Source organism: Lepus europaeus, chromosome X (genome assembly GCF_033115175.1).
Source record: "Lepus europaeus isolate LE1 chromosome X, mLepTim1.pri, whole genome shotgun sequence".
NCBI lineage: Eukaryota > Metazoa > Chordata > Mammalia > Lagomorpha > Leporidae > Lepus > Lepus europaeus.
The window spans coordinates 87,530,695-87,556,735 of NC_084850.1; the positions used below are offsets into that span (position 1 = coordinate 87,530,695).

General features: G+C 49.7%; 1 protein-coding gene and 1 pseudogene across 1 annotated transcript in view; both read right to left on the minus strand.

Moving 5' to 3' along the window:
• The window catches only part of STARD8 (StAR related lipid transfer domain containing 8), a 77,936-nt gene extending 72,222 nt beyond the window's left edge, over nt 1–5,714 (minus strand). Inside the window, exon 1 of the mRNA XM_062183665.1 lies at nt 5,574–5,714. Coding sequence (XP_062039649.1) covers nt 5,574–5,618 — 45 coding nt within the window. The 5' untranslated portion in view covers nt 5,619–5,714. The remainder of the gene's footprint in view (nt 1–5,573) is intronic.
• A 19,790-nt stretch (nt 5,715–25,504) lies between these two features.
• On the minus strand, nt 25,505–25,810 carry LOC133752734 (centrosomal protein 20-like; annotated as a pseudogene).
• Nucleotides 25,811–26,041: the final 231 nt, after the last annotated feature.

Genomic DNA, 26,041 nt, shown 5'->3' on the forward strand with positions numbered 1-26,041 from the left:
TCAGAGCACCGACATTGAACACACTAATTGCAAAGTCTCTCATTCTGCCTCCTGGTCCATTGCCACTCACACCTGCCCTCTACATCTATGGCAAGTCCCTTGAAGATGTGCCTGTTCTCTCTCCTGTCTCTAGCTTTAGTCTTCCTTGAAGAGACTCCCTGCTCTTTCTTCCATAGATCATCGCTTACGTTCTGACTCAATGGAGCATCACCATGTTCCAGACTTACCTGTGCACCATTTCACTGGAACCTCCATTAAGTCTTAGCCCCTGGGGAGAGGTGACTTGACCAAGATCACTCAGCCTAGATGTAGTGGAGGTGGACACAATATCCAGGTCAGTCTGACTCTTTGCCCAGTGCTTTTTGGACTACACTCAACTGCCTTCTATTCGGAAGTGGGAAAGTCCTCTCGGGAAGTTTCCCAAATCACCCAGAATCCAATTCACAACTCTAACTCTGTTGGAGTGATGCCAGTGTCTTACTCACTCACCTCGCTCTCCAGGCCAGTGCCTCACAGGTACACCATATGGGTCAGCATGTTGGGGACTTACAGTTAGCCATGCAGGGACAATCCATAGAGTGTGGATTGATCACACATGCTGTGAGCCAATACCCATCACTCAGCTGACACTTTATTCGACTGGGCTTGGGAACTCTATAGAGCAGGCCCCAGAATTAAAACCTCCTTCATGGAATACAGGGCCCTGCCCTGCAATGCTCCCCACTCCCCAAGCAGTCTTCCTATGAACTGAGAGCCTATTTCATATTATCTTTTTTACAATCCAGTAATTGAGAGATAGCCATAGGTACATATTTTGGGTGTACATGTATATACTCACTTTCATGCATAGTCACAACCATGCTCACATCAAAAAGATGAAGATAAGAGACCTAGGGCAGTATGCTGAGATGAAACAGGCCATCAGAGGAGGTGGTGAGCTCCACATCATTGGAGGTATGGAACAGTGTCTGGCATTCTTCTGGTAAAATGTGATAGCATAGACTCCTACATGCAATATGGAGACAGCAGCTAGAATTCCCTGAAGTCCCTTCCCAGCCTCAAGTTTGTATACATTTGGTGCACCCCTGAATTTCCTACACCTCCCCTGCCTCCTGTGCCCATCCCACACCAAGTCCACAGTACATGCGGGAAACTGGTCCTGCTTGGGAGGACGGGGGCAAAGGGACAGAAAAATAGAGACATCCTGGAAGCTGAGAGTGGAACTGCTGAATCACCCACTCATTGTCACACTTTCACCCCGTATCCTGCCAGGCAGATTCCCGGCAAAGACTGGGAAGCTACGAGCTTGATCTAGCCTGGGAACAGAGGGCACCCGGGGCGTGAGCAAGCACTGCCAAGAGGATGTGTGCTCGACTCATATTGGTGTGTGTGTCTGTGTGTGAATGTGAGTCTGTGCACAACTCGGTGAGCAGGTGCCTGGGCGGGCAAGTGCAAGAGCAGCCACACGTAAGTCCCAGGCACACTCGGGGTGGGTGAGCACGTGAACTCAGGAAGGCCTTTGTACACAAGTGCACTCATATAACCAGTGATGGGAAAAGCATGGTGTCCAGTGTTAGGCTGCCAGGTGGCTGGCTGGCCTCTGTCAGCCTTTGCAGTTTGCAAAGCACTTTTCTCTCCATGATTTGTTCTGAGTCCCAGAGAAGCCTGTCTATAGGTAGGGCAGGGTTGTTACCGCACGCATAGCATATGGGTGCGTGTGTGTGTGTGCATGTGCATGTGTGTGTATGTGACAAAAGTGGAGACATCCTGCTCAGGATTGCTGTCAGATTTGACCGGAGCCAAGTTGTGTGGGGCTTTGCCACAGGCTAAGCAAGGAGATCACCGCATATTCCACAGACCACATTCGAATCTACATGCGTCCTGCCTCCCTCTGTAACCTTAGGCACATCTCTTTCTTCTCGAGGCCTGCATCCGTGGTTTGGAACGAGGAGCAGAATGGGAGGAATACAAGACTCCTAAGGATCTTTCCATCGCTCGTGTTGTGTGATCATTTACCTATGTTATGCCAGGAGGGAACTGAGGGACAGTGGGGGGAACTGGCTCTTACAGTCACCCAGAGGTCATGGCTGATGTGGTGCCCCAGTTGGATTCCCCCTCATCTTCCAGGCCAGTACCTTCTAGAACTGATTCGTACACCTGCAGCTCAGAGAGTGGCAGGAGAGAAGGTTCACGTGCCGGGTGCTCATATGCATATCATAACACCATGCTAGGCACCAGAAGGAAGCCAAAGGATTCATCAAATAATGGTCCTGGGGCAGGGGACTGGGAGAGAGAGAGGGAGAGACTCATATGCAGGCTTGGTTGGACTGAGGGGCCAAGGATGCCTTCCCAGCCCTTGCTGGGCTCCAGGGTAGACACAACAAGCACATATGGAATGAGTTATACAGGTTCATCTTTTATTCAAACATCTTGTCCCTTGGCTGCCCCTAACCCCAGAGCAGCTCAAAGCAATCCTAAGGCATGCTCTGGCCTCTCCACCTTCCAGTATCCCTGACTCATGAGGTCTCCCCCTTAGTCCCCAATAAGTCACTAGAAGTCGCCTTCCAATGGGTCACATGTCTTTACCACCTACTTTGTGCCAGGTACATTAAAGATGCAACCGTACAAACTCTCAGGGCATCTCCATGAGGCAGGCACCTATTAGTGTCATTTTATGGACAAGGAGACCAAGGCTCAGAGGCCCACAGCTAGCATATGTGCCTGTGGGGTTGGGGTGGCATGGAAGCACTAGGTGTCTGCTTCTGCCCTCCGCCCATCGCTTCAAGTCATGGAGAGCTCCATAAGGTGTAGGATGCCAGGGTGCTCGGTTTCCTCATCAGGACTCTGAGGAGGCTGAGTGAGCCAATCTGAGAAGCCCTTTCCAGCTATAGTGGGCTCTGCCACAGCCGGGCCCTGCTCCTCAAGTCAGTTCTTCCACAGTTGTGAGATTGCTCAAAGAGGGGCCTGGTTCAAATAGAGCAGTAGCCCAGGGAAGCTCCTGCCTTTGACAAGCTGCCTGACACCTGGAGCCCTCAAAGCAGCAGCCTTGGAAGATGGAGCACCAGGCCCAAACGTGGGGGAATCTACCTGACTGCCTCTTCACTCTGATATCTAGCCATGTGTTGATTTGCATCTGCCAAGGTCACACACAACCACACAGCCCAGTGTGTGTGTGTGTGTGTGTACATGCCCACATGTCATTGTGCTGTCATCATGCTTTGGACCACTTACATTATTTTGTGTGTGCACCTGGGTCTGTGTGTCCTTGTGTGTGCATGGAAAGGCATCTGTGCCTCTTTGCCTGCCTCTGTAGAATCATGCGTGCAAATATGTGCGAGTTGAGCTGTTTGTGTATGTGTACTGGGTGTGCACATGCATTTACATCTATAGCTATATGTGTAGACATGCTTGTGCGTATGTGTGCAGCTGAGTGCACACAGATGCATGTGTGTGTCCTATATTCGTGGACACATATATGAGTGAATGTGTGTGTGTGCATAGAAGTCTCTGGGACCTGACCTGGGACAGAGCTCCCCGACCTTCTCCAGGGGCTCTCCTACCCCAAAGTTTCCAGGAAGCTGCCATGGGCTGAATATGTTTGTGGGCATCTGAGAACTTGGGGTAGTGAGTGCAAAGGGATTTAAATGCATGCCAAAAACCCAGAATAGTAAACCAGGGTAGCAGACAGCGGTACCTCTTGGGTGTCAGATCTCAGTTCCCTTTCCGCTGTCTATCGTCATATCCAGCTCTCAGCACCTTGTCCCCACCTGCCCTCACTGACATCACTGCCACCACCTTCCTGGCCTCCGAGCCTTCACTCGGACCCTTCCCCACTCTCCCTGCCCACTGCTGCTGGTGTGCTCTTCCTAAAGGCCTCCATGTAATTCTCTCTCTGTTGTCCTGGAACCAGCCCTCCATCCCCTGACAGCCACCGTCCTCACGCTGTAACAGCTTGTGGCCAAGGAAAACAGTTTTTTAATAAATGAATAGGGGAACCATCAGTGTGTCACAAATATTTTTATTGTGCCCAGTGCAGACAATTGAAAAAAATTCTCACTCTTCTTTTGTAAAAGAAAGCTCACATACACCCAAATCCCCATGAGAAATACACAATAATCTCCATAAAGAACAGTCCCTTGAGTTGAATTAATTTGGCTTTATGAAGAACCGCACTTTATTATCCCCTCTTTTCTCTCGTTGCACTGCAGATGGGTGAAACATCTGTCAGACACCCCACTAGGTGAGGGCCATGAGCTCTTAGATCAATTCCTAGCCATTTGGGAGGTAGCATCCTGTTTCCCCCACCCTGTACCCTAGTTCCTCTCCCACCAAAACCTGCACTTGAGCCACATCGTGAAACAAGCGCTTCCCCCAGCCCACCACCTCTTGCCTGCCTCCAAACCCTTTGCTCATGTACTGCTCTCTGCCAGGCGTGCCGGGACTGCCTTCGCCCCAAACATGACCTCCTGTAAAACCTTTCCCAGTCCCTCCTGGTGGAATGGATCTCTCCTGCCCCAGGGTCCCAGCATTCCTTTCATCCTATCTGGCCATCAGCGTACTTGGTTGAAAGTCTTCCCACTGGCTTGCACTGTGGGCAGTCACAGAGTGTCAAGAAAGGCGTCGGCCTAGGGGTTCAGACCCCAGGCTCTGCCAGGTGCAGTAGAGTGACCTTGGAAGAGGTTCCTAACCACTCCCAGGGCCCTTTCTCCGTATATAAAAACAGAACGACAATGGATGCTGGTGAAGACCACTACCATAGGGAATGAACCCAAAGTGCCTGTGTCCGGCACATAGCAGGTACTAAGTCAATATTAGTTCTTGGTTCTTGAGGGCAGAATCATGCTTTATCCATCCTTGGGAGTTCCGTGGTGCCCATGTAACTTCCCCCGCCAGGATACAGCAGGTACTCAACAATGATTTACTGATTGGCAACCATATAACACAATGTCTGGTATATCATAGGTGCTGGATAAATAATTGTCACTTATCTCCTCTTTGAGAACAGAGGCCATATCCTCTTTCATCTTTGTGTAACTCCCATGGTGCCTAGCCCAGAGTGGGTGCTGGATACACGGTGATGGAAATAAGTAATAACAGATAGCATCGTTTGCGAGGATGCTGCCCACCAGGCATCATGCTAGCACCTTTACACACTTTATCTTTTGCACTTGCCTACATGTGATATTTAAACAATAACACCCGTCTCATCACTCTGGAAGGTTGGTGTCACTATAGTCCTCATATTAAAGCCAAGGAAACTGAGGCTAAGAAACACAGAATATCTTTGCCCTTGTGGCAAGCCCAGGAAAGCAACAAACCAAGTATTACAAAAAAAGAAAAAAAAAAAGAACTAACAAGCTTACTCGTTTTCATAGGAAAGCCGCAGAAGGTCACAGAGCTAGTTCATGGACAAAGGCAAGATGTGAACTCTATCTTTCCCAGCTCCAAGAGCCCGGAGCCATCTCAGAAACCAGGTCTGCTTTGCCTTTCCCAGCTGTACTGTATGCACTGGTCCCCAGTCGCCCCCTTCCCTGCTGAGCGGTGGGATGGGCTGGGATTGGGCGATCACTTACCTTCACCTTCCTGAAGCAAGCCCAGAAAACATCCAGCAGAGGCATGGTGGGGCACGGGCAGCTGGCAGGGCCCCGGCCTCTCCCTCTCTGGGGACGAGGCTAGAGGGGACCGAGCACTCGGCAAGAGGCAGCGCTGGCCCTGCGCTCCATCAGCCGGCCCCGAGAGGGGAGAGGCAGAGAGCAGCAGGCAGGCAGGCAGGCAGGCAGGCGGGCAGGCAGGCAGGCAGGCGGGCGGGCGGGCGGCGGCTGGCCTGAGCTCAGCTGCCTCAACTAAAGCCCCTCCCGGAGGGCCGCGGGAGGGAAGAAGGGAGGGAGGGAGGGAAAGAGGCTGCCTGAGGAGGAGGGACCAGGAGGCGGGTCACTGATTCAAACTCGGCACCGTTAACCAGTTGGCTGGGACCGGACAGCAGTGCCAATTGAAATTCCCTGAATATTACAGTTCCCCAGCCCAGGGTGTCCAGCCCGCCTGCCCTGCCACCTGCATGCTGGCACGCCTGCCTGCTGGCTTCCTGGAGGAGTAACAGTTCTCCACCCCGCCCCCTGCCCCCCCCCCATCCCGCCCCAGGCGGCCTCCCTCTGCAGCCAGGACCACGCAGGAGCTGGGGGAAGAAGGCCAAGGACAAGGGCTGAGGAAGGAGAGCCGGTGGCCCGGGCGGGACACAGGGAGGTGTGAAGGCCCCTTGGGACCTTGGGACCTTTCATAGACAGGAGCTCTGGGCCCTGCGTGGGGGGAGAGGGACCACTCTTTAGCCTTGTTCTTAAGGCAGGAATTGGGACCCACGTTGGCACCTCAGGGAGGCCCAGCTGTGCCATGACAGGCAGCAACAGAGGTCTCTAAGTCTCAAGTCTGTTAGGGGTTAGAGACCTGGCAAGGCTGGAGAACAATGGCAGCTCCTCTCAGACCTCCCTGGGCTGCCCCATGGGAAGGCAGGTAACACCCCCCCCCCAAGGAGAATCTGAGCCCTCAAAGGCCATGGTAGCCATCCGCCTGCCTCAATGTCTAACATCTCTTCAGCTCAGCTGGATTCGCTGTGTGACCTTTTCTAAATGTCTTATGAAGAGCTGATGGTGCCCCCTCCTTCATCCACTCCTGTTCTCAAAACCCTTCAAGTCCAGGGACCGGTGTCATAGCCCCATGGATTAAGCTGTCCCCTACAACATCAGCATCCCGTATCAGAGCGTGGTTCCGAGCCAGCTCTCTGCTAATGTGCTTGGGAAAGCAGCGGAAGATGGCCCAGGTACTTTGGCCTCTGCCACCCACATGGGAGACCCAGATGGAGTTCCGGGTTTCTGTCTTTGGCCTGGCCCAGCCCTGGCAGTTACTGCTATTTGGGACCTGAATCAGCACATGGAAGACTCTCTCTCTCTCTCTCTCTCTCTCTCGATCTTTCAAATAAACAAATATTGTTAAAAACAAACAAAGAAAAAGAACCCTTCAGGTCCAGAAGTTCAATGTGAAATCTGCACTTGAACCTTCTGGATGCCCTCAAGTCAGTTCTTTCAGAGGGAGCGGAGTTAGCTGTAGGCGGTTCTAGAGGCTTTCTGGGCAGGAAGCTGTTAAGAAACAGTGGCTGTGCCCCTCCCTCAGCCCTGCCCTGACCTCACAAGGCAGCAAGCTGTGGCTGGTGGCCAGAAGCCTCCCAGGGACCCCATGGCGAAGGGCCAGACGTGGGTCCCTGGGGGCACGTATCATCACGAGGCCCAGAATAACTTACCCCCACCCCCGACCTCACTTCCTTTTCGGAGACCAGCACTCTGTCTGCCTTTGAGGACTTGTGTCATTAGTTTGTTCCGAGGTTTGTCCAGCGAGTCTGCCAGGGTCCCTGCCACTCTGCTTCGAGCATACTCTTTGGCCCTAAGTTCCCCAGTGGTACCTTGAAGTTGGCAATAACTGATCTCCTTTAGCTCTGACCTCAGGGCTCTCAAGATGTGAGTCCTGCTGGGTCATGTCAGCAAGGTAACCCACAAGAGTCCAGACGAGTGGCTCCTTCTCGCTCACCTCCAGCTGAGGCCACGTTCATAAAGGGGGAGCCCCCGTGTGGGGGAGGGGCATGTAACATGAGGAGCCAGAGCAGCCAGGGTGTTTCCTCCTTTATCAAAGAAACTGAAAGTCTGTCTTTTTTTTTTTTTTTTTTTTTTTGGACAGGCAGAGTTAGACAGTGAGAGAGAGAGACAGAGAGAAAGGTCTTCCTTCCATTGGTTCACCCCCCCCAAATGACCGCCACAGCCGGTGCACTGTGCCGATCCGAAGCCAGGAGCCAGGTGCTTCTCCTGGTCTCCCATGCGGGTGCAGGGTCCAAGCACTTGGGCCATCCTCCACCACCTTCCCGGGCCACAGCAGAGAGCTGGACTGGAAGAGGAGCAACCAGGACAGAATCCGGCGCCCCGACCGGGACTAGAACCCAGGATGCCGGTGCCACAGGCGGAGGATTAGCCTAGTGAGCAGCGGTGCCGGCCAAAAGTCTGTCATTGTGAAAATTCAAAGGAATACGAAAGGAAGCAGGAGGGAGGGTGGGAGCATGAGGAGGAGGGAGGGGAGGCTGCGCAGTATCACGATGCTCTTAAATCTGTATATATGGGGGCCGGCGCTATAGCACAGCGGGTTAATGCCCTGGCCTAAAGCGCCAGCATCCCATATGGGCACCGGTTCAAGTCCCGGCTGCTCCTCTTCCAATCCAGCTCTCTGCTATGGCCTGGGAAAGCAGTGGAAGATGGCCCAAGTCCTTGGGCCCCTGCACCCACATGGGAGACCCAGAGGAAGCTCCTGGTTCCTGGCTTTGGATTGGCACAGCTCTGGCCATTGCGGCCAATTGGGGAGTGAACCATCAGATGGAAGACCTCTCTCTCTGCCTCTCCTCTCTCTGTGTAACTCTTTCAAATAAATAAATAATTTTAAAAAAATCTATATATATATGAAATACATGAAATTTGTACACATTATACAAATAAAACATTTTTTAAAAAGAATATACCCTCTCTTCCTGCAGCCAGAAGCCCCAAGGATGGCGAGCCAGGGAGAAGCAGCAATAGGAGAGGTGGTAATGGCTACCTAGGAGTTTCACCTCCTTAACATTCAGGCCCCTGGGAAGAGATGCACCTGCTGTGGCTCTGGGGGTTCACTTAGGAAGCAACTGCGCACAGCATACCATGCTGACCCAGAAGCCAGGGAACTATAGCAGTTGTGGGTCTCTCACGCCAACCTCACCTGGGGCTGCTTAAGCCCATGAACTCTGAAAGTAGACTGCCCAGATTCAGATTCCGGCTCTGTGACTCTGGGAGTGGCCTAGGGCTTGTCACTGCCTTGGTTGCCCTGCCTGTAAAACAGGTGATAATGATTGTACCTATCTCGTTGGGCAGGCTGAATTGCACGGGGTAAGGCATTTAACACAGCGCCTGGCAGAAAGTTCTCCATCAACAGTGCTTTTTGTTACAGAAGAAGCAGAGACATTGGAGCCAGACGGAATTAGATTTGAGTTCTGGTTTTCCTGCCTTCTAGCAGTATGCTCTTACAAAAGGAACTTCCCTCCTCTAGGCTATTTCATCATCCGTAGACTGTGGATTTGTTAGTTACACAAGGGGACTGCTGTTAGGAGGTAACTAGGTAACATTGGTATATACCTGCTATGCAGGGTACATAGTAAGTGCTCAATTAATATTAGCTGCCTTGCCCCCTCTTCCTGTCCTGGATACTCCTGACTCCCCCAGCTTATGGAAAAGCAGCAAGAGCATTGAAGTGGCTATGTAGCCACCTCGGGCAAATCACCTTACCTCTGGGATCCTCCGTTTCCCTGACTGTAAGATGAAAATGAGAACAGAGATCCCTGCTCACCTTCCAGGTCTGTCATCGAGAGAGAAGCCTGAGTGCAGTGACTTCTCTCCAACCACACAAGTCCTCCCTGCTCCCTTTCTCCCTCCTGCCCACCCATGCTATGGTGGCTCTGGGTCCCACACAGGGCCTCCCTTGCCTCACACCCAACACCTGCCATGATTGGCATGACAGGCACTAATCCTGCTTTCTGGAGAGGAGGTATGGAAGGTGTAGCAGTTATGGAAGGTGGGACCAGGAGGAGCGGAGTTCCTGTGGGCAGGCGGACAGGGAAGCTCTCACATCACCCTAGCCTGTATATATACGGCTGCTGAATGTCTCCACCCAGGAACTGGCGCTGCCCACCCGTGGGTGTCTTGTCTAAAGTCGGGATCACCAGTGTATGCCAAGGAGCACAGGTGAAGAAGGGAAGCCTGGAATGGCCAAGGCCCTGGAGGAAGGAAGAATGACCTCCCTCCCAAGGCCATTGCATCCAGCCATGTGCCAACTACCGAGTAGATCACATCCATGACCATAGAGTGGGGGCGGGGAGGGAAGGAGGGCTGTAAAGAATGTGACAGGAGGCCACAGCTGTATTAGAACAGGGACTGCCCTATTAGAAGTCATTAAGGGGGCCGGCACTTTGGTGTAGCGGGTAAAGCTGCCGCCTGTAGTGCCAGTATCCCATATAGGCGCCGGTTCAAGACCTGGCTATTCCACTTCCAATCCAGCTCTCTGCTGTGGTCTGGGAAAGCAGTAGAGGATGGCCCAAGTGCTTGGGCCCCTGCACCCATGTGGGAGACCCGGAGCTCCTGGCTCCTGGCTTCAGATCAGCACAGCTCTAGCCATTGCGGCCAACTGGGGAGTGAACCAGCGGATGGAAGACCTCTCTCTCTCTCTCTCTCGCTCTCGCTCTCGCTCTCTCTCTCTCTCTCTCTGCTTCTGCCTCTCTGTAACTCTGCCTTTCAAATAAAAAAATATTTTATTAAAAAAGTCATTTAGGAACCCAAAGAATTTTGATTTATGCAAGCTGTAATTTATTATTACATAAATTATTAATAATGTATTATTACATTAGCATTTTATTATGCAAGTTGGGTTTACCAGATCAGAAGTTAAGACAGACATTTCAACACTGATTGGTTCATTCATTCATTTGAAAAACATGCTTAAGTGAAACATGTTAAAGATAAATAACCTATTTTTGTAGCTTCTTAAAAGTGTTTTATGAAGGACAGCAATATTTTCCAAAACAAAAACAAATTTGAGTAGAGTAACATTGTTTCACATTTTTTGCTACCCTTTTTCCTATGTGGCTTAAGCAAAGACAGCTGGGGGGATGTATTGTGGCCCAGGGCATTAAACCAGTGCTTACATGCCCACTACCCATATCAGAGTGGCCGGTTCGAGTCCCAGCTACTCCACAGCTCCCTGCTAATGTGCCTGGGAGACAGAGGATGGTGGCTCAAGTACTTGAGTTTCTGCCATCCACTTGGGAGACTGGGCTGGAATTCCTGGTCCCTGACTTTAGCCTGATGCAGCACAGCTGTTGCAGGCATTTGGGGGAAAAGAACCAACAGATGAAAGACCTTTCTCCCTCTTTCTCTGTCATTCTGCCTTTCAAGTAAATAAATAAACCTTTAACCAAAGACAGCTGGATTCTCCTAGCTGCTGCTGCTTCCAGTCTGTTGTGAGATGAAGTTCAGGTTGAAGTGTGAGAAGAATATCCTGCCCACTTCAGGTAGATAGCTTGAAAAGGGAGACCTCATTCACCCTTGGGAAAGTTCACAAGAATCGTCAGGGGCTTGGGGACCCCACTTTAAGAATCACTGCATTAGAATACCCCAAGTAGACCTCATCAGAGAATCCTGGAACATCTCAGCTACAAGCCACACACAGCATCCAATTTGAAACCCCTGCCAAAAGGGAAAATTGAGGACCAAATCAGGAAAATCATCGCCCAAGTTCACATAGCAACTCAGTGAGAGAGCTCAATCTTGGATCCAGGGCTGCTGCTTCTCAGGAAAATTTTTTTCCACCACTTTTGAATAAAATACAGCTTTATAGTTCTTATTTAATTCATTTTTAAAGATTTATTTGAGGGCCGGCACCGCAGCTCAATAGGCTAATCCTCCGCCTTGCGGCGCCGGCACACCGGGTTCTAGCCCCGGTCAGGGCGCCGGATTCTGTCCCGGTTGCCCCTCTTCGAGGCCAGCTCTCTGCTGTGGCCTGGGAGTGCAGTGGAGGATGGCCCAAGTGCTTGGGCCCTGCACCCCATGGGAGACCAGGATAAGCACCTGGCTCCTGCCATCGGATCAGCGTGGTGCGCCGGCTGCAGTGCGCTGGCCGCAGCGGCCATTGGAGGGTGAACCAACGGCAAAGGAAGACCTTTCTCTCTGTCTCTCTCTCACTGTCCACTCTGCCTGTCAAAAAAAAAAAAGATTTATTTGAAAGGCATAGTGACACAGGAAGTCAGAGATCTTCCATCTACTGGTTCACTCCTCAAAATGGACTCAACAGCCAAGGCTGGGCCTGGTTGAAGCCAGGGATCCAAGTAATCAAATTGTATCATCTTCTGCTGCTTTCCCAGGCTCAATAGCATGGAGCCACACTGGAAGTGGAGCAGCTGGAACTCGAAGCAGAACTCCGATATGGGCTGCTGGTGTAGCAAGCAGCGGCTTAACCCTGTGTGCTACAATGCTGGCACCCAGCTTTATAGTTCTAAGAGTGGAAGCCATGGTTTGGTAGAGAGCATTCCAGATGCCATGATGGAGGAAATTGGGTATTAGCACCAGGTCTTTCATGGTTGGCACAGGCAGACCCCTAAGGTAGTGAGCTCCCGGTCACTAGGTGTATACAAGGAAAAGGTTGGCCCAACTAACCTCTCAACCTAAGGAACCTAAGAGAGGTAACTATAAATGGTACTGGTACCATAGTTTGGGCAGGGCTTCTATGGCTGTGTTGAATCAGTCACTTTTCTAGATTGAGCCAGAAACATAGTAAGCATAAAGAAATAGTAGACTTGTTCCACATTCATTTTATGAAAGAACTATTTATGCATTTATCTGTTTATACTCTACCCTTCGTTCAACAGCATCCAGCTACCATTCAACAGCTAACTACCTAACATCTAGTATGTACCAGATGCTTTGCTCCAACAAAAGTCATAAATGATTTCGATGAGAATAACACACCTGGTTGCACGAGAAAACGACTTATCTCACCTCATTGTATTTTAGTCTGTATTTGCTCATTTTGTATTCATCCAAGTGAGCTTCATGGATCCAGTGAATCCCCGACTACTGCATGTTTGGGTGGGTCACAGTGAGGGATCAGAAAGTGCTTGGTATACTGAAGAGGATGCTGCTCGGGGTGCCTGTATCTCATATCGAAGCACCCAACTTTGAGTCCTGGCTCTGCTCCTGAATTCCAGCTTCCTGCTGATGAACACTTTGGGAGGCAGCAGCTGATGGGTTGAGTACTTGGATCCCTGCCATCCATGTGGAACACCAGGATCTGGCTTCAGTCTGGCCCAAGGCTGGCACTTTCCGACATTTGGGAAGTAAACCAGCAGATAGAAGATCTCACTTTCTCTCTCTCTCTCTCTCTCTCTCTATCATTCAGATAAATAAAAATAATGTAATAAAGTTTTTAAAGAAAACTAAACCCGGTTTCAGCTCTGTGCCTCAATGGGTTAAAGCCGTGGCCTGCAGCACTGGCATCCCATGTGGACACTGAGTCCCGGCTACTCCACTTCCTATCCAGCTCCCTGCTAATGCGCCTGGGAAAGCAGCAGAAGATGGCCCAAGTGCTCAGTCCTCTGCACGCATGTGGGAGACCCAGAAGAAACTCCTGGCTCCTGGGTTCAGCCCGGCCCAGCCCCAGCCATTGCAGCCATATGGGAAGTGGACCAGAGGATGGACGATCTCTCTTTGTATTTCCTTCTCAAACAAATAAATCTTTTTTTTAAAAGTAAACCTAGACTGAACTTGGCACTTGTATTCCATCTTTTTTCTTAGTATCTTGCGTATTTACCAGTCTTTCCATTAATGTATTCCATCATAACAGAGAAAGAAAGCAAAGCCCAATGGAAACAAAGTTTCCTAGCATTCCACAGGAAGGCAGGGACTTGTGAAAAGCATAAATCTGTTTTTCTGCTTCCAGTAGAAGCCTAGAGCTGAGCCTACCAGACAAACAGTTGTATAACAACCTCCGATCGGCCATTTCCTCCCCTGGAGAGGAACACGGTATTGTAGTCGGCTCCTCAAGGGCAATGCCACGTCCATTAGCATCTAGTACTTCCTGCCAATAGGTCAGCAGGGTCTTCTATGCAAACCTGCTTGCACTCCTGGGCTCACTCATTGGTGCCGTAGACTTCCCTGACCACTATTCCGTGCTTGGCCCGAGGATGCAGAGGTTGCAAATAGCTCATGTTTGCTGAGCATATGATGCATACCCTTCCTGTTCTAAGCAGCCTCACAGCGCTATCTCATTTTTTTTAAAGATTTTCTTCATTTATTTGAAAGACAGAGTTACAGAGAGATATAGAGACAGAGAGAGAGAGGTCTTTCATCCACTGGTTCACTCCCCAAATGGCTGCAACGGCCAGGGCTGGGCCAGACTGAAGCCAGGAGCCAGGAGCTTCTTCCGGGTCTCCCATGTGAGTGAAGGGGCCCAAGGACTTGGGCCATCCTCCACTGTTTTTCCAGGTGCATTAGCAGGGAGCTGGATTGGAAGTGGAGCAGCTGGGACTTGAACCAGCTCCCCTATGGGATGCCGGCGCTGCAGGCTGGGGCTTGAAACTGCTGCACCACAGTGCCAGCCTCTACGCTATCTCATTTTGATTGCACAATTGGTAAATGACAGAGCTGAGGTTCAAGCAAAAGCCATCTGACCAGAGTCCATGTCTTTACATTTTACCCTCTCCTTGGATATAAGTAAGTCAGTACACAAAGAATTCTGACCCAAAATAGAGTATGAGGGAGTGGAAGTAGAGAGACACAGAAAATGCTCTTTGAGGCTAGAGAGGGGCTAGCTCAAGGGATAAGAAGACTTTAAGGGAGAGGTGGCACTTGGGTTGAAAGATGGGCAGGATCAGGGGAAATGATGGGGTGAGAAGTCCACGCAGAAGGAACCATATAAGCAAAGATCTAGAAATGGAAATTCAGGGGACTGGTGTGTTGTACCACAGCAAGTTAACCTGCCACTTGGGTCACCTGCATCCCATATCAGAGTGTGAGTTCAAGTCCTGACTGCTCCACTTCCTTGTTTTTAAATAGGTGCCCACATCATCACCTGGTACTGATTTGTTAGATCTATTTTATGTATTTGAAAGTCAGAGTTACACAGAGAAAGAGAGGCAGAGAGAGAGAGAGAGAGAGAGAGAGAGAGTAAGTCTTCTATCCGCTGGTTGTCCCCAGATGGCCACAATGGCCAGAGCTGCACCAATCCAAAGCCAGGAGCCAGGAGCTTCTTCCGGGTCTCCCACGTGGGTGCAGAGGCCCAAGGACTTAGGCCGTCCACTACTGCTTTCCCAGGCCATAGCAGAGAGCTGGATTGGAAGTGGAGCAGTCGGGACTTGAACCAGCGCCCATATGGGATGCTGGCAATGCAGGCAGCAGCTTTACCCACTACACCACAGTGCCAGCCCCTACTGCTCCACTTTTGATCCACCTTCCTGCTAATGTGCCTAGAAAGGTATCCAAAGTGGCTCATATACTTGCTCTCCTGCCACCCATGTGGGAGAGTAGAATGAAGTTCCTGACTCAAGGTTTCAGCCTGGATCAGACTTGGCTGTTGCAGAAGATTCTCTCTCTCTCTCTCTCTCTCTCTCTCTCTCTCCCTCTCTCTCTCTCTCTCTTCCTCTCCCCCTGCCCCCCTCCCCTTCCCTCTCCCCCTCAGAAATTACATAGGAGAATATCCATTCTAGTTTTTTTTTTTTTTTGACAGGCAGAGTGGACAGTGAGAGAGAGAGAGACAGAGAGCAGTCTTCCTTTTCCGTTTGTTCATCCCCCAATGGCCACTGCGGCTGGCGTGCTGCGCTGATCGGAAGCCAGGAGCCAGGTGCTTCTCCTGGTCTCCCATGCGGGTGCAGGGCCCAAGCACTTGGGCCATCCTCCACTGCACTCCCGGGCCACAGCAGAGAGCTGGCCTGGAAGAGGGGCAACCGGGACAGAATCCATCGCCCCGACCGGGACTAGAACCCGGTGTGCCGGCACCGCAGGTGGAGGATTAGCCTATTGAGCCGTGGCACCAGCCCATTCTAGTGGTTTGTAGTGAAGGTGCACAGAAACACCATATTGAACAAATAAAAGTACAAGATGCCCAGTTAAACTTGAACTCCAGCTAAGCAATGAGTAAATCTTTAGCATGTCTGAAATTCTAATGTAACTGGTACCTGTATTGTATATTGAAACCGCAAAGGTACATAACTAGAATGCTAGAATTAGAAAGGCAAGATTAGAGCCAGATCACGGAAGGCCTTCAATGTCAGGTTATGTAGCTGCCAAGTGACCTTAAAAGCATGACTCTCTGCATCTTGGTTCCCCCCATTTACACTGTGAGAGCACTGGACTAAACCAGTGGTATCTAAACCTGGTGCACATGTATATATATATTTTTAAATATGGATTCCCAGGCCCCTCCTCATATACCCTGGATCAGAATCCTAAGAGGTAGCCTGGTTTTGGTGAGTCTGATGAAAAGCCAGGTTTGGAAACCAATGGGCCAGAGGGCTCTAACAGCCCTTGTCCCTCCAACCTTCGTTGTGACTGATTCAAGAACTGATTCTAGCAGAGAGCTAAGCTGTACTTTTATATCATTAAATCCCTGAGTCTCTCTGCTCTCTGGATTTCAGCATCAGTAAGGTCCAGCCATTTCCACAAGACTTCAGAGGTGCCTGCCCATTCCTCTCCCAGCTTACAGAAAGCCACGGTGTAGAATGCCCACACTACGTGTAGTCCTGGCAAGTGAGAGACACTCAACATTTCCTTGCTGCCAAGTGTCCTTTGCCTTGGCAGCAATGTCTTCCTGCTAAGGGTGGGGCCCAGGAATGGCTTGGGAGATAGGCTGAAGATTGGTGTTCTGTGTGTCACAGGACCATCAGGACAATGAACTAGAGAGTGAGCAGGCCTGAAAACAAAAATCTCTAAAAAAGACACGAGCCGCCCCTCAGAGAAACAGAGACTCTGCCAACTCAGGAATGCGGGGGTCTCTGCCCATTGCCACGGTGGCTCCTGCCAATTCGTAGGTCAGCTCAGCACCTCCTAGCTTGCATGGCTCCCACCCCAGCCATTGTGGTATGCTGAGAGTTGGAGGCAGGCTGAAGGACATAAAATCCTCTAGGATCAAGCTGGGCCCAGCAGCCCAGACCCCAGACCCACCCCACTCCACCTCTTCAGGAGGCCTTGGGCTCCATTCCTAAGTGTGAGGACAGCTCAGGACCACAGCTGACTTGGTGGGGCCTCCTCAGTAGAGCTCTCTCGGCAACAGGTCAGTCCCACTGAGCCTCGCCGGAAGTGAGCTGAATCCCGTGAAGATGTGATTCTCAGCCGGAGAGTTTGTTCATTATCAGTCCAGCCCCTGAGTGATTTTCTTGAATGAAGTGGGCACTCCAAATGCCCTGGAAGCAAGGCTGCTGTCATGGTGCCAACAGGTCAACTCGAACCTGGCGGGGCTAGAACAGGGAGGGAATGCTCTCCAGTGAGGGAGGAGAGAGAGAGAATCAAACTGGCTTGAAGTCTGGACCAAGGACACAGTGAAGACTCTAGGCTTCCTCCTAGCATCTCTGGATGTGCTGCAGGCATGGCTCCTGGTCTAACAACTAATGCTGGGAATCCCTTTGCCAGGCTTGATGGGTAGTCAATTTATGGGTGATCGTGAGCACAGTTTGCTCAAGCAAACCTGGTACCCTAAGGGATGGCAGGACCTGGGCAGCCACTGGGGAACAGGCCTTGCACTGTTACTGGACAGAGGCCAGTGACTAGAGGGACAGGGACAGGCTACAGCACAAGACCTGATGCTGAGGCCAACAGGTAGGCCTTCAGGGCGGGGGGAGAGGAGGAGGGGGAGGAGGGGAAGAGGGAAGGAGGAGGAGGGCAGGGGAAAGGGGGAGGAGGAGGAGGAGGGCAGGGGAAGGGAAGGGGAGGCAGAGAAGGTAAAAAATATAATGATGAGTTCTAACAAAAATCGCCACAATCATTGCTCTATGTCAGACTCTGCTTTAAACACTTCTCATGGGTCACTTCCTTTAATCTTCTCAGCAAACCTGGAGAGTATGCAGATACGGGGAAACTGGGCAGATTCAGAGCTGTTTACCTGAGGTGCTAAGTGGGAGAGCCAGCTTTCTAATCCTGGTAACCCTCATGCTCAGCTGTCTTCTGCAAGGTCAATAAAAGGACAATCCCCGAGTTCGTTTAACCCATCAGCAGTCCGTAGGAGCATCTTCAAAGTGAGGATGGGTTGCTCGCCAACAACGCTCTCACTGAATTCTCCAGACCACTGGGTGGCCTTGGCTGACCAGGCCTCGGGGTTCCACCGGTGGCTAAAGCCAGAGCTTTCATCTGCAGAAGACACAGCCTTCTTAAGACTGCAGTAATCCCAACCAACTTGCTGGTCCCAGGCCCTGATCACCAAGCCCAATGCCCCTTGTCTTCATCTGTTTCCTGGTATTATCGCATAGTACCTGCGACTAATTAACAATGAAAATGCATGTAGGCTGGGATTGTGGTGCAGAGTTAAGCCTCTTGCCTGCGATGACAGCATCCCATATGGGCACCAGTTCAAGTCCCTGCTACTCCACTTCTTTTTTATTTTCTCTTTTTTTTTCTGGAAATTTCTTTTTATTGCATACATTTGAGGTATACCACATGCTACGTTGATATACATAGTGAAGTGACTATTATAGTTAAGCAAATCAATCTACTCATCACCTTCCATAAGAACCTCTTGATCCAGCTCCCTGCTAATGCTCCTGGGAAAGCAACTGAGGATGGCCCAAGTGCTTGAGCCCCTGCCACCCATGTGGGAGACCTGGATGATGGCTCCTGGCTTCAGACTGGCCCGGCTCTGGGCATTGTGGTCATTTGGGAAGTGAACCAGCAGATGGAAAGTCTCTGCCTCTCTCTGTCTCTCCCTCTCTCTGTCTTTCAAATAAAATAAATAAATCTTTAAGTATAAATCAAATGGAACAAATACCTCTTTAAATATAAACAAAATAAGAAAATTTGTGTATTTCTTACAGTCCAGAGAGAGACAGAGAGAGACAGAGAGAGACAGAGAGAGACAGAGGGGGAGAGGTCTTCCATCCACTGATTTACTCCCCAAATGACCACAAGCACACACAAGAGGCACAGCCAAACTGGCTTTTATAACAGATCCACTCTCAAAATAACAAGCTAACCCACTAACCCATTCATTAATCCATGAATGGATTCACTCATTCACGAGGGCAAAGCCCTCATGACCTAATCACCTGTAAATGGCCCCACCTGCTCCCACTTCTTACCTGCTCACCATGGGGTTTCAATCCCACCACCAGTTTCCAGGTGGGGGAGGACATTCAAACCATAGCACCCCTCCTCTAATGACCTGGCTCCCAAATCAACAGTGAGTGGTTTTCCAGTTAAGCCTTGACTTCATGGGAGCAGACAGAGCACTGGCCTGGGAGTTGGCAGAAAGAGGGACACAGGGTCCAGTCTTGTCTGAAGACAAGTGATGAGCCATGGCATAGGGACCAAGAGCTTCTTTGTGGAGCTTTCCCAGTGTGTGCTTTTAATTTGTTCCTTAAACAAATATTTATTGTGGGATGCTAGTGACTGTTCTCATCAGTGATGAGGAAGACAAGCACAGGCCCCACCCTCTCAAAACTCACATTCTAGTGGGGAAGAAAAAACAGTAATGAGAAGGGCCAATATATACATATATATATATATATATATATATATATATATATGTATGTATATATAGGGGCCGGCGCTGTGGCATAGTAGGTAAAGCTGCCGCCTGCAGTGCCAGTATCCCAGTTCAAGTCCTGGCTGCTCTACTTCTGATCCAGCTCTCTCTTATGGCCTGGGAAAGCAGTAGAAGATGGCCCAAGTCCTTGGGCCCTGTACCCACGTGGAAGACTGGGAAGAAGCTCCTGGCTCCTGGCTTTGGATCGGTGCAGCTCTGGCCATTGTGGCCAACTGAGGAGTGAACCAGCAGATGGAAGACCTCTCTCTCTCTCTCTCTCTCTCTCTCTGCCGCTCCTTCTCTCTGTGTAACTCTGCCTTTCAAATAGATAAATAAATCTTTAAATATATATATATATATATATATATATATATATATATATCACAGGGAAGCCAATGAAGAACAATGGGGCTGGGTAGGGGCACTATTTGAACTTGGGTACTCAGGAAGCAGAGCTCTGGGACCTAGGCAGGATGGCCCCCAGCTCACAAGGCTGTGGTTGAAGGCATGAAGGACATGGTGAGTGACTGTGAACACTGTAAAACTGCCCAGACTGGAGGAGTGAGTCCCATGATTATCCTTAGCCCCCAGAGGCTCCACTCTCTGCCTTTCATTGTGTGTCCCAACAGAGACCCCTTTCTCCCCGCTGCCACCTCACAGATCTTTTCCTGTCCCTGCCAGTCTTGTGACGGTTCCTTCCCAGATGCCTCAGAAGTCCTCTTTTATACAAAGGACACTTCCCCAGGAAGAAGGTGGGGCGGATGCCTGGGGCCTGGGGTGTGCTGCCCATGGGCAGGGGAAGTGGCACTTCCGGAGCCCTGTTGCTTCCACCCAGGAAGGCTGGAGATCTGGGGGTGGGGGAGATAAGCCCAGAGAGTAGTGACAGGTAGGGGGAAAGGGAGGAGCCTCTGTAGATATCCAGTGCCAGTCCTGGGAGGGGAAGCAGAGGGCAACTGGGAGGCAGCCACCAGGTGCTAGTGTGTCCTCTTACCTGTACTGCTGGGAAGACAAGGGGCAAGTTCACTGGCAAGAACCCAGCCCAGCATCTCCTAAACCAAGGGCAAGCAGCAGCATCACCCAGGGAGCAGCCCGCAAAGACACAGTGCAGATCCTACTACCTTCTGGGGGATTCTCTGTCTGCAGGTTTGGGAGGGGAGGGAAACCCTTGGGGCTAGGCTAGTGTGCTTTGAAAGACACCCTTCATGGGATGTTGATAAGTTGTTCTGCTTGTGAACCGCTGACACACAGGCCAAGTGGAGACCAGAGAGTAAAATGTGTCTATCCCAAGTCCAAGGCAGATCCAAGCACCAGGACTGGCGCAGAGCCCAGGTCTCCCCATACCAGTGCAGGCTTCCTGCCACTGTCCCAGTCTGTCTCCACACCTTGCAGCCCATGCTTTAGCACAGGTTCACCAAAAACGCTGCATTCTGGCACATCCTAGCAAGCCCAGGGCTCAGTGCTTCTGGTGGGATGGTGGGATGGGTCCTACCGTAGGTCGAGGGAGTCCCCTGGCTAGCTGTTAGTCACACAAGCCTCAAGTTGTCATCTGTCTTCTTTTGCTGACATCTGCTGGCAAAGCCAAGAAATTGGCACACAGGCTGGTTTTCCAAGTTCCCGGAACTCACTGGGGGTGAGCTGCATTGGGCCCCATTCAGAAAGTTCGGCAGTGAGTGAACTTGTTGAGTAAGCAGCCAATGCGAGTTTGCCTGAGATGAGCAAAACACAGTCCTGCCCTCAAGAAACTTGCAATCTAGTCTCCGAGACAGAACATTCGTATTGGAAAGGAAGGAGCCCCAGGCTGAAAGGCAACTGGTGGGCTTTCTAGTCCTAGCTCAGCCTCTTAAAGCCGGGGAATCCTGGGCAAAACTCCACATCACTCCATGCCTCAGTTTCCCCTTCTGAAAAATCGCGGTGAAAGTCTCGGCCCTGCCTACACCTAGGGTTATTTCTAAGATTACATGTTAGGAAGGATGTGAAGGTACGCAGCGCCCTCTAGAGAGTCGCGCAGATGCAAGTGGGTATTTATCACAGTCTGAACTGATAAGCCGGATGTGGGAGAGGCTAAGACGCGAAGAGTATTGTGCTTTTCGACTTCCACCTAGGTTAAACATTGAAATTAAATGCAAACCCACACATGTTTTAAAAATAAAAATTAGGCACCTACGTACACTTAAGTACATCTTCGCTGCTCTTCTAGACATGGGGATTATACAAGATAATGCATAGGAAATGGTTTTGTGCAAAATTGCAAACCACTGTGGAAATGTGTTATTACCATCAAATGTAGACTCTGTTACATGGAACCCAACAGGGCCTAGGAGTCTAGAGGGTCAAGTCATTTGGCATCAAAGGTGAGCTTGTCTTGCCACAGCATTGGTCTGGGATGGGTTCCTTGGGTGCACCTGTGGTTCACAGAGGAGGCCAAGTTGTACTAGGTTCAGCAACTAGCGAGGAGAGAGACTCCCTGCATTCCCCAAAGAGACTTTCAGGAGCAGACGGACTTGGTCTGGCAGCGTAAAGAAAATAAGCCATTCAGTCCTCCTCCCCTCCCGCTCCTCAGTATTTGGAGTATGGGGATAAAGGTGAACAGAGCTGAGGACAGAACCTTAAAGACACGGTTGGCTCCCTGTGCCTAGGTCTGTATGCAGATTTGACTCCAGTGGGAAAAGGATGGAGGAGAAGTGGTAGGAGACAGGATTCAGCATGGATCATCACATTCAATGTTTTACTCAGCAACTTTCCTCCACTTTAGATAACAGCACACACACACCCTACTTTCTGAGAAATGCCCTTTGCTCCATTTTTTTAATGAGCCTGTCATATTCTTAGACCCAGTACTAACCCCACCCCCCTCCCTGGAATATACTGTCTGTTTACATCCGTCTAGGACTGGATGGCTGACCTAAGTCTGGATCGTTGCGTCTTTATGCTTTGCTCTTTCTAACTGGAGCTTGGGGGAAGGATGAGGCACACAGACTATGTCCTCATGGGAAGAGGAGCAGTGTGCAGAGAGCTAGTGAAGCTGGCATGCAGAGTCGTTCCTGAGGCCCACTTGTAGCTGTGCCTCTCCTGGAGTTCTTTGCCTGTCCAACCCTGAAGGAACTTTCGTTGCCCAAGCCAGTTTTGTTTTTGTCCATTTCCACCAAAAAAAAAAAAAGAGTCCCTAAAACTTTCTATCCTTGACTTTCCCCCCTCAAATACTTTATGATCAGAACTGTCAAAGTGCCCTAGGAGAGAACCCATTGCATCTCACATCTTATTCATTTTCTTGTTTGACATCTCTGTTGAATCTGACTGTGGATTACTTTTTCTTCCTGGAAATACTTCTCTCACTTTAAAGATTTATTTATTTGAAAGATAGAGTTACAGAGAGAGGTAGAGACAGAGAGAGAGGTCTTCTATCTGCTGGTTCACTCCCCAGATGGCTACAATGGCCAGAGCTGTGCTGATTTGAAGCCAGGAGCCAGGAGCTTCTTCCAGGTCTCCCACGCTGGTGCAGGGGTCCAAGGACTTGGGCCATCTTCTACTGCTTTCCCAGGCTATAGCAGAGAGCTGGATCAGAAGAGGAGCAGCCGGGACTAGAACTGGCACCCATATTGGATGCCAGCGCTTCAGGCCAGGGCTTTAACCCGCTGCGCCACAGCGCCAGCCCCTCTTCTCTCACTTTAATAACTCCTCACTCTCCTTATCCTCCTCTTCTGACTCTGGTTCATCCTTCCTCCAGCTCCTTCAAGGAGATCTCTTTCTCTACCTAGTCCTTAACTACTGCTTTTCTCTGAACTTCTAGCCTAGGCTGATCCACCCTGCCTTTGATGACCTCCTGCATTTCCAAGACTTCAGCTCAGACCTCTCCTTGAGCCCCAGACCCATACATCCAGTTGTCTACCCATCATCTCTGCATGAATGTCTCAAAGGTGACACATCCAACATTGAACTCACCCACTTGCCCTTGCCTGTATTCTTCATCTTCATCAATAGCATCCCCCATGCACTCAGTAACTTCAGCCAGAAACCTAGGAATCCTCCCTTATTCCACTATCCAAACCCCCAACTTCCAACAGATCCACCTGCTGAATATGTCTCTTGGTGTATTTTTTTAAAATTTACTCAGTGTTAATGGTAAGGGAAATATTTGTAGCAAATTGGAAATTAGAAATGTTCAAAGAGTGCCCCTTTCTTACTGACAGAGTTGAGAAAAATGGTTTGTAATTACCTATTTGAGTTATTGCTATGTCTGACCTAGGAAACATATGACACACATTTAATTCCTGAATCTTCTCAGACTCTCCATCCCTACCATTCTTGCCCTGAGCCAGACCTCAGCTTCTACCTGGGGACGTTCAAGCCATCCTGAAGAACGTTACTGTTCTGGAAGTACATCAGGTTCTTGCGATGGAGATGGAGAATGTGAAAACCTAGGGCTCCCACTCTCTTCTTTTGCTTTGGCCACAGAAGGATTGATTGATTGATTGACATGCTGGGATCCATGTAAAACTGTAGTAGAAAAAAAAGGTTTCTACTGCCAAGAGAAAGGGAGACAGGAGAAGGAGAAAAATGAGGAGGGGGAAGGCAAAGAGGAGGAATAAGAAGGAAGAAAAGAGAGAAGAAGGGATGGAAAGAAGGAAGGGAGAAAGGGAAGGAGGGAGGGCAAGAAGTAGACAGGGAAAGAAGGAAAAGAAAGAACACTGAAAAACATTGAATTAAATATTGCAACATCCTCCTAACTGTTCTTCCCATTCCCAGTCTCCACCCCTCTAAGCTGCTTTCCAATGTTGCTTATGAATTTTGGGTTATGCAATTGTGGGTTTAAATACTTTTTAAAAACATGACGACTACATAATTGGCTTGTGCAGTAAAGAATTCAAGCCATCAGAAATCCTATAGACCAGTTTTTTGGCCTCAACGTTATTGACATTTTGGACAAGAAAATTCTTTGTTGTGAGAGCTGTTCCGCATCTTGTAAGGATGTGAAACAACGTTCATGACCTCTATCCACTAGGGACCAGTAGCATTCTCCAAGTTGTGACAACAAAAAAACATTTGAAGACATTGGCAAATGTCCCCTGGAGGACAAAAAAAAATCTCTCTTTATTGAGAACCACTGCTAAAGTGTAAAAAAAAAAAAAAATTCATCCCTCTGAGCTCTGCCAGTCCCACTCTCCTGCTCAGAGATATCATTATCAGTTATCAGTGGACAGCTATATATTTTCATACGTGTGTGTGTGTGTGTGCATAGCAGTGTGATCTTTCCAAGATGCGGATCCGATTGCATTACTCCTCTGATCCAGTTTCTCTCCAATAGCCTGCAGGAGAAAATGCGAAATTCTTACCCAGGCAATGCAAAGGCCTTCAGGACCTTTTCTTTTTTGTTTGTTTGTTTGTTTACAGAGTTTTTTTGTTTCTGATTTTCATGTTATGAATGAATTTTCTTACAAATCCACATAATTGCAGCCGACAGAAATTTAATTAATGTGCCATGTCAAACAGCAGAACCTACTCGTATGGCTAAACAGATCTGCATATTTTTAAGAAGAATATACATGGTACTAAAAGGCTCTTTTGGGGCTGGTGCTGTGGCACAATAGGTCAATCCTCTGCTTGCGGTGCCGTTATCCCATATGGGTGCCAGTTCTAATCCAGGCTGCTCCTCTTCTAATCCAGCTCCCTGCTGTGGCATGGGAAAGCAGTAGAAGATGGCCCAAGTCCTTGGGCCCCTGTACCCACGTGGGAGACCAGGAAGACGCACCTGGCTCCTGGCTTCGAATCGGCTCAGCTCCAGCTGTTGAAGCCATTTGGGGAGTGAACCAACAGAAGGAAGACCTTTGCCTCTGTCTCTCCCTCTCACTGTCTGTAACTCTACCTCTCCAATAAATAAAATCTTTAAAAAATTTTAAAAAATAAAAAGCTCTTTCATGTCTCATCAACCTAAAGGCCTTTAAAACACTCCCTAAAAGCAACATATTTTCTTTCAAGTCAAATCCAGTAAGCTGGATGACAGAGTGAGCTTTTATCCACAAAGCCAGGAAAACGTGAGGGGCAGAGTGCTTTGCAGAAACGTGGATTTCTACAAAACACAAATAGTAGTGGTGTCCACTGGCAACACTGGACTAGTAAATAAGTTATTGACTAGAATAATTTTCAGACAAAAGATACCCCGAGTGGCTGCATCATTTCTTCACTGCTGGCAAACATGAGGATTTTCCGCATCAGTACTTCTCCCTCTCTTCTTTCTTAGGCGATCAATTGCCATGAGGACAGATGCTGTGTACTGACATTTGTTGAGTTCCAAATACTCCTGAATTAGCTCATAACGAGAAGGTTTTCATGAGACAGTGGTGGCCAGGGCTCACGATCACCGCCATCCAGGGCGTTGAGCATTTTGGCTCAGATTTTTGATTTAAATGCCCCAATACTCCCCCTTCCCGTTATTTTCCCCCAAAATGTCCTTTAACGCAGCCTTCCGCTCAGTGACAGTCACCATTTTTGCAGGACATAACTGCTTCAGGCCTTTTTCCTGCCACCCTTTCCTTGTGGCAGAGCCTCCCACTATAAAGGCTAAAAATGTCATAAACCCATCTCCCCAGGCTCCTCTGCATTTAGGGCACAAGAAAGGAGATTCAAAGGGACGTCTGATGGAGAGCTGTGGGAAAAGATGATTTTGCCACCTACTCCAAGGCCTCACATGGAATCAAGTGGGCCTGTTGCTCTGTCC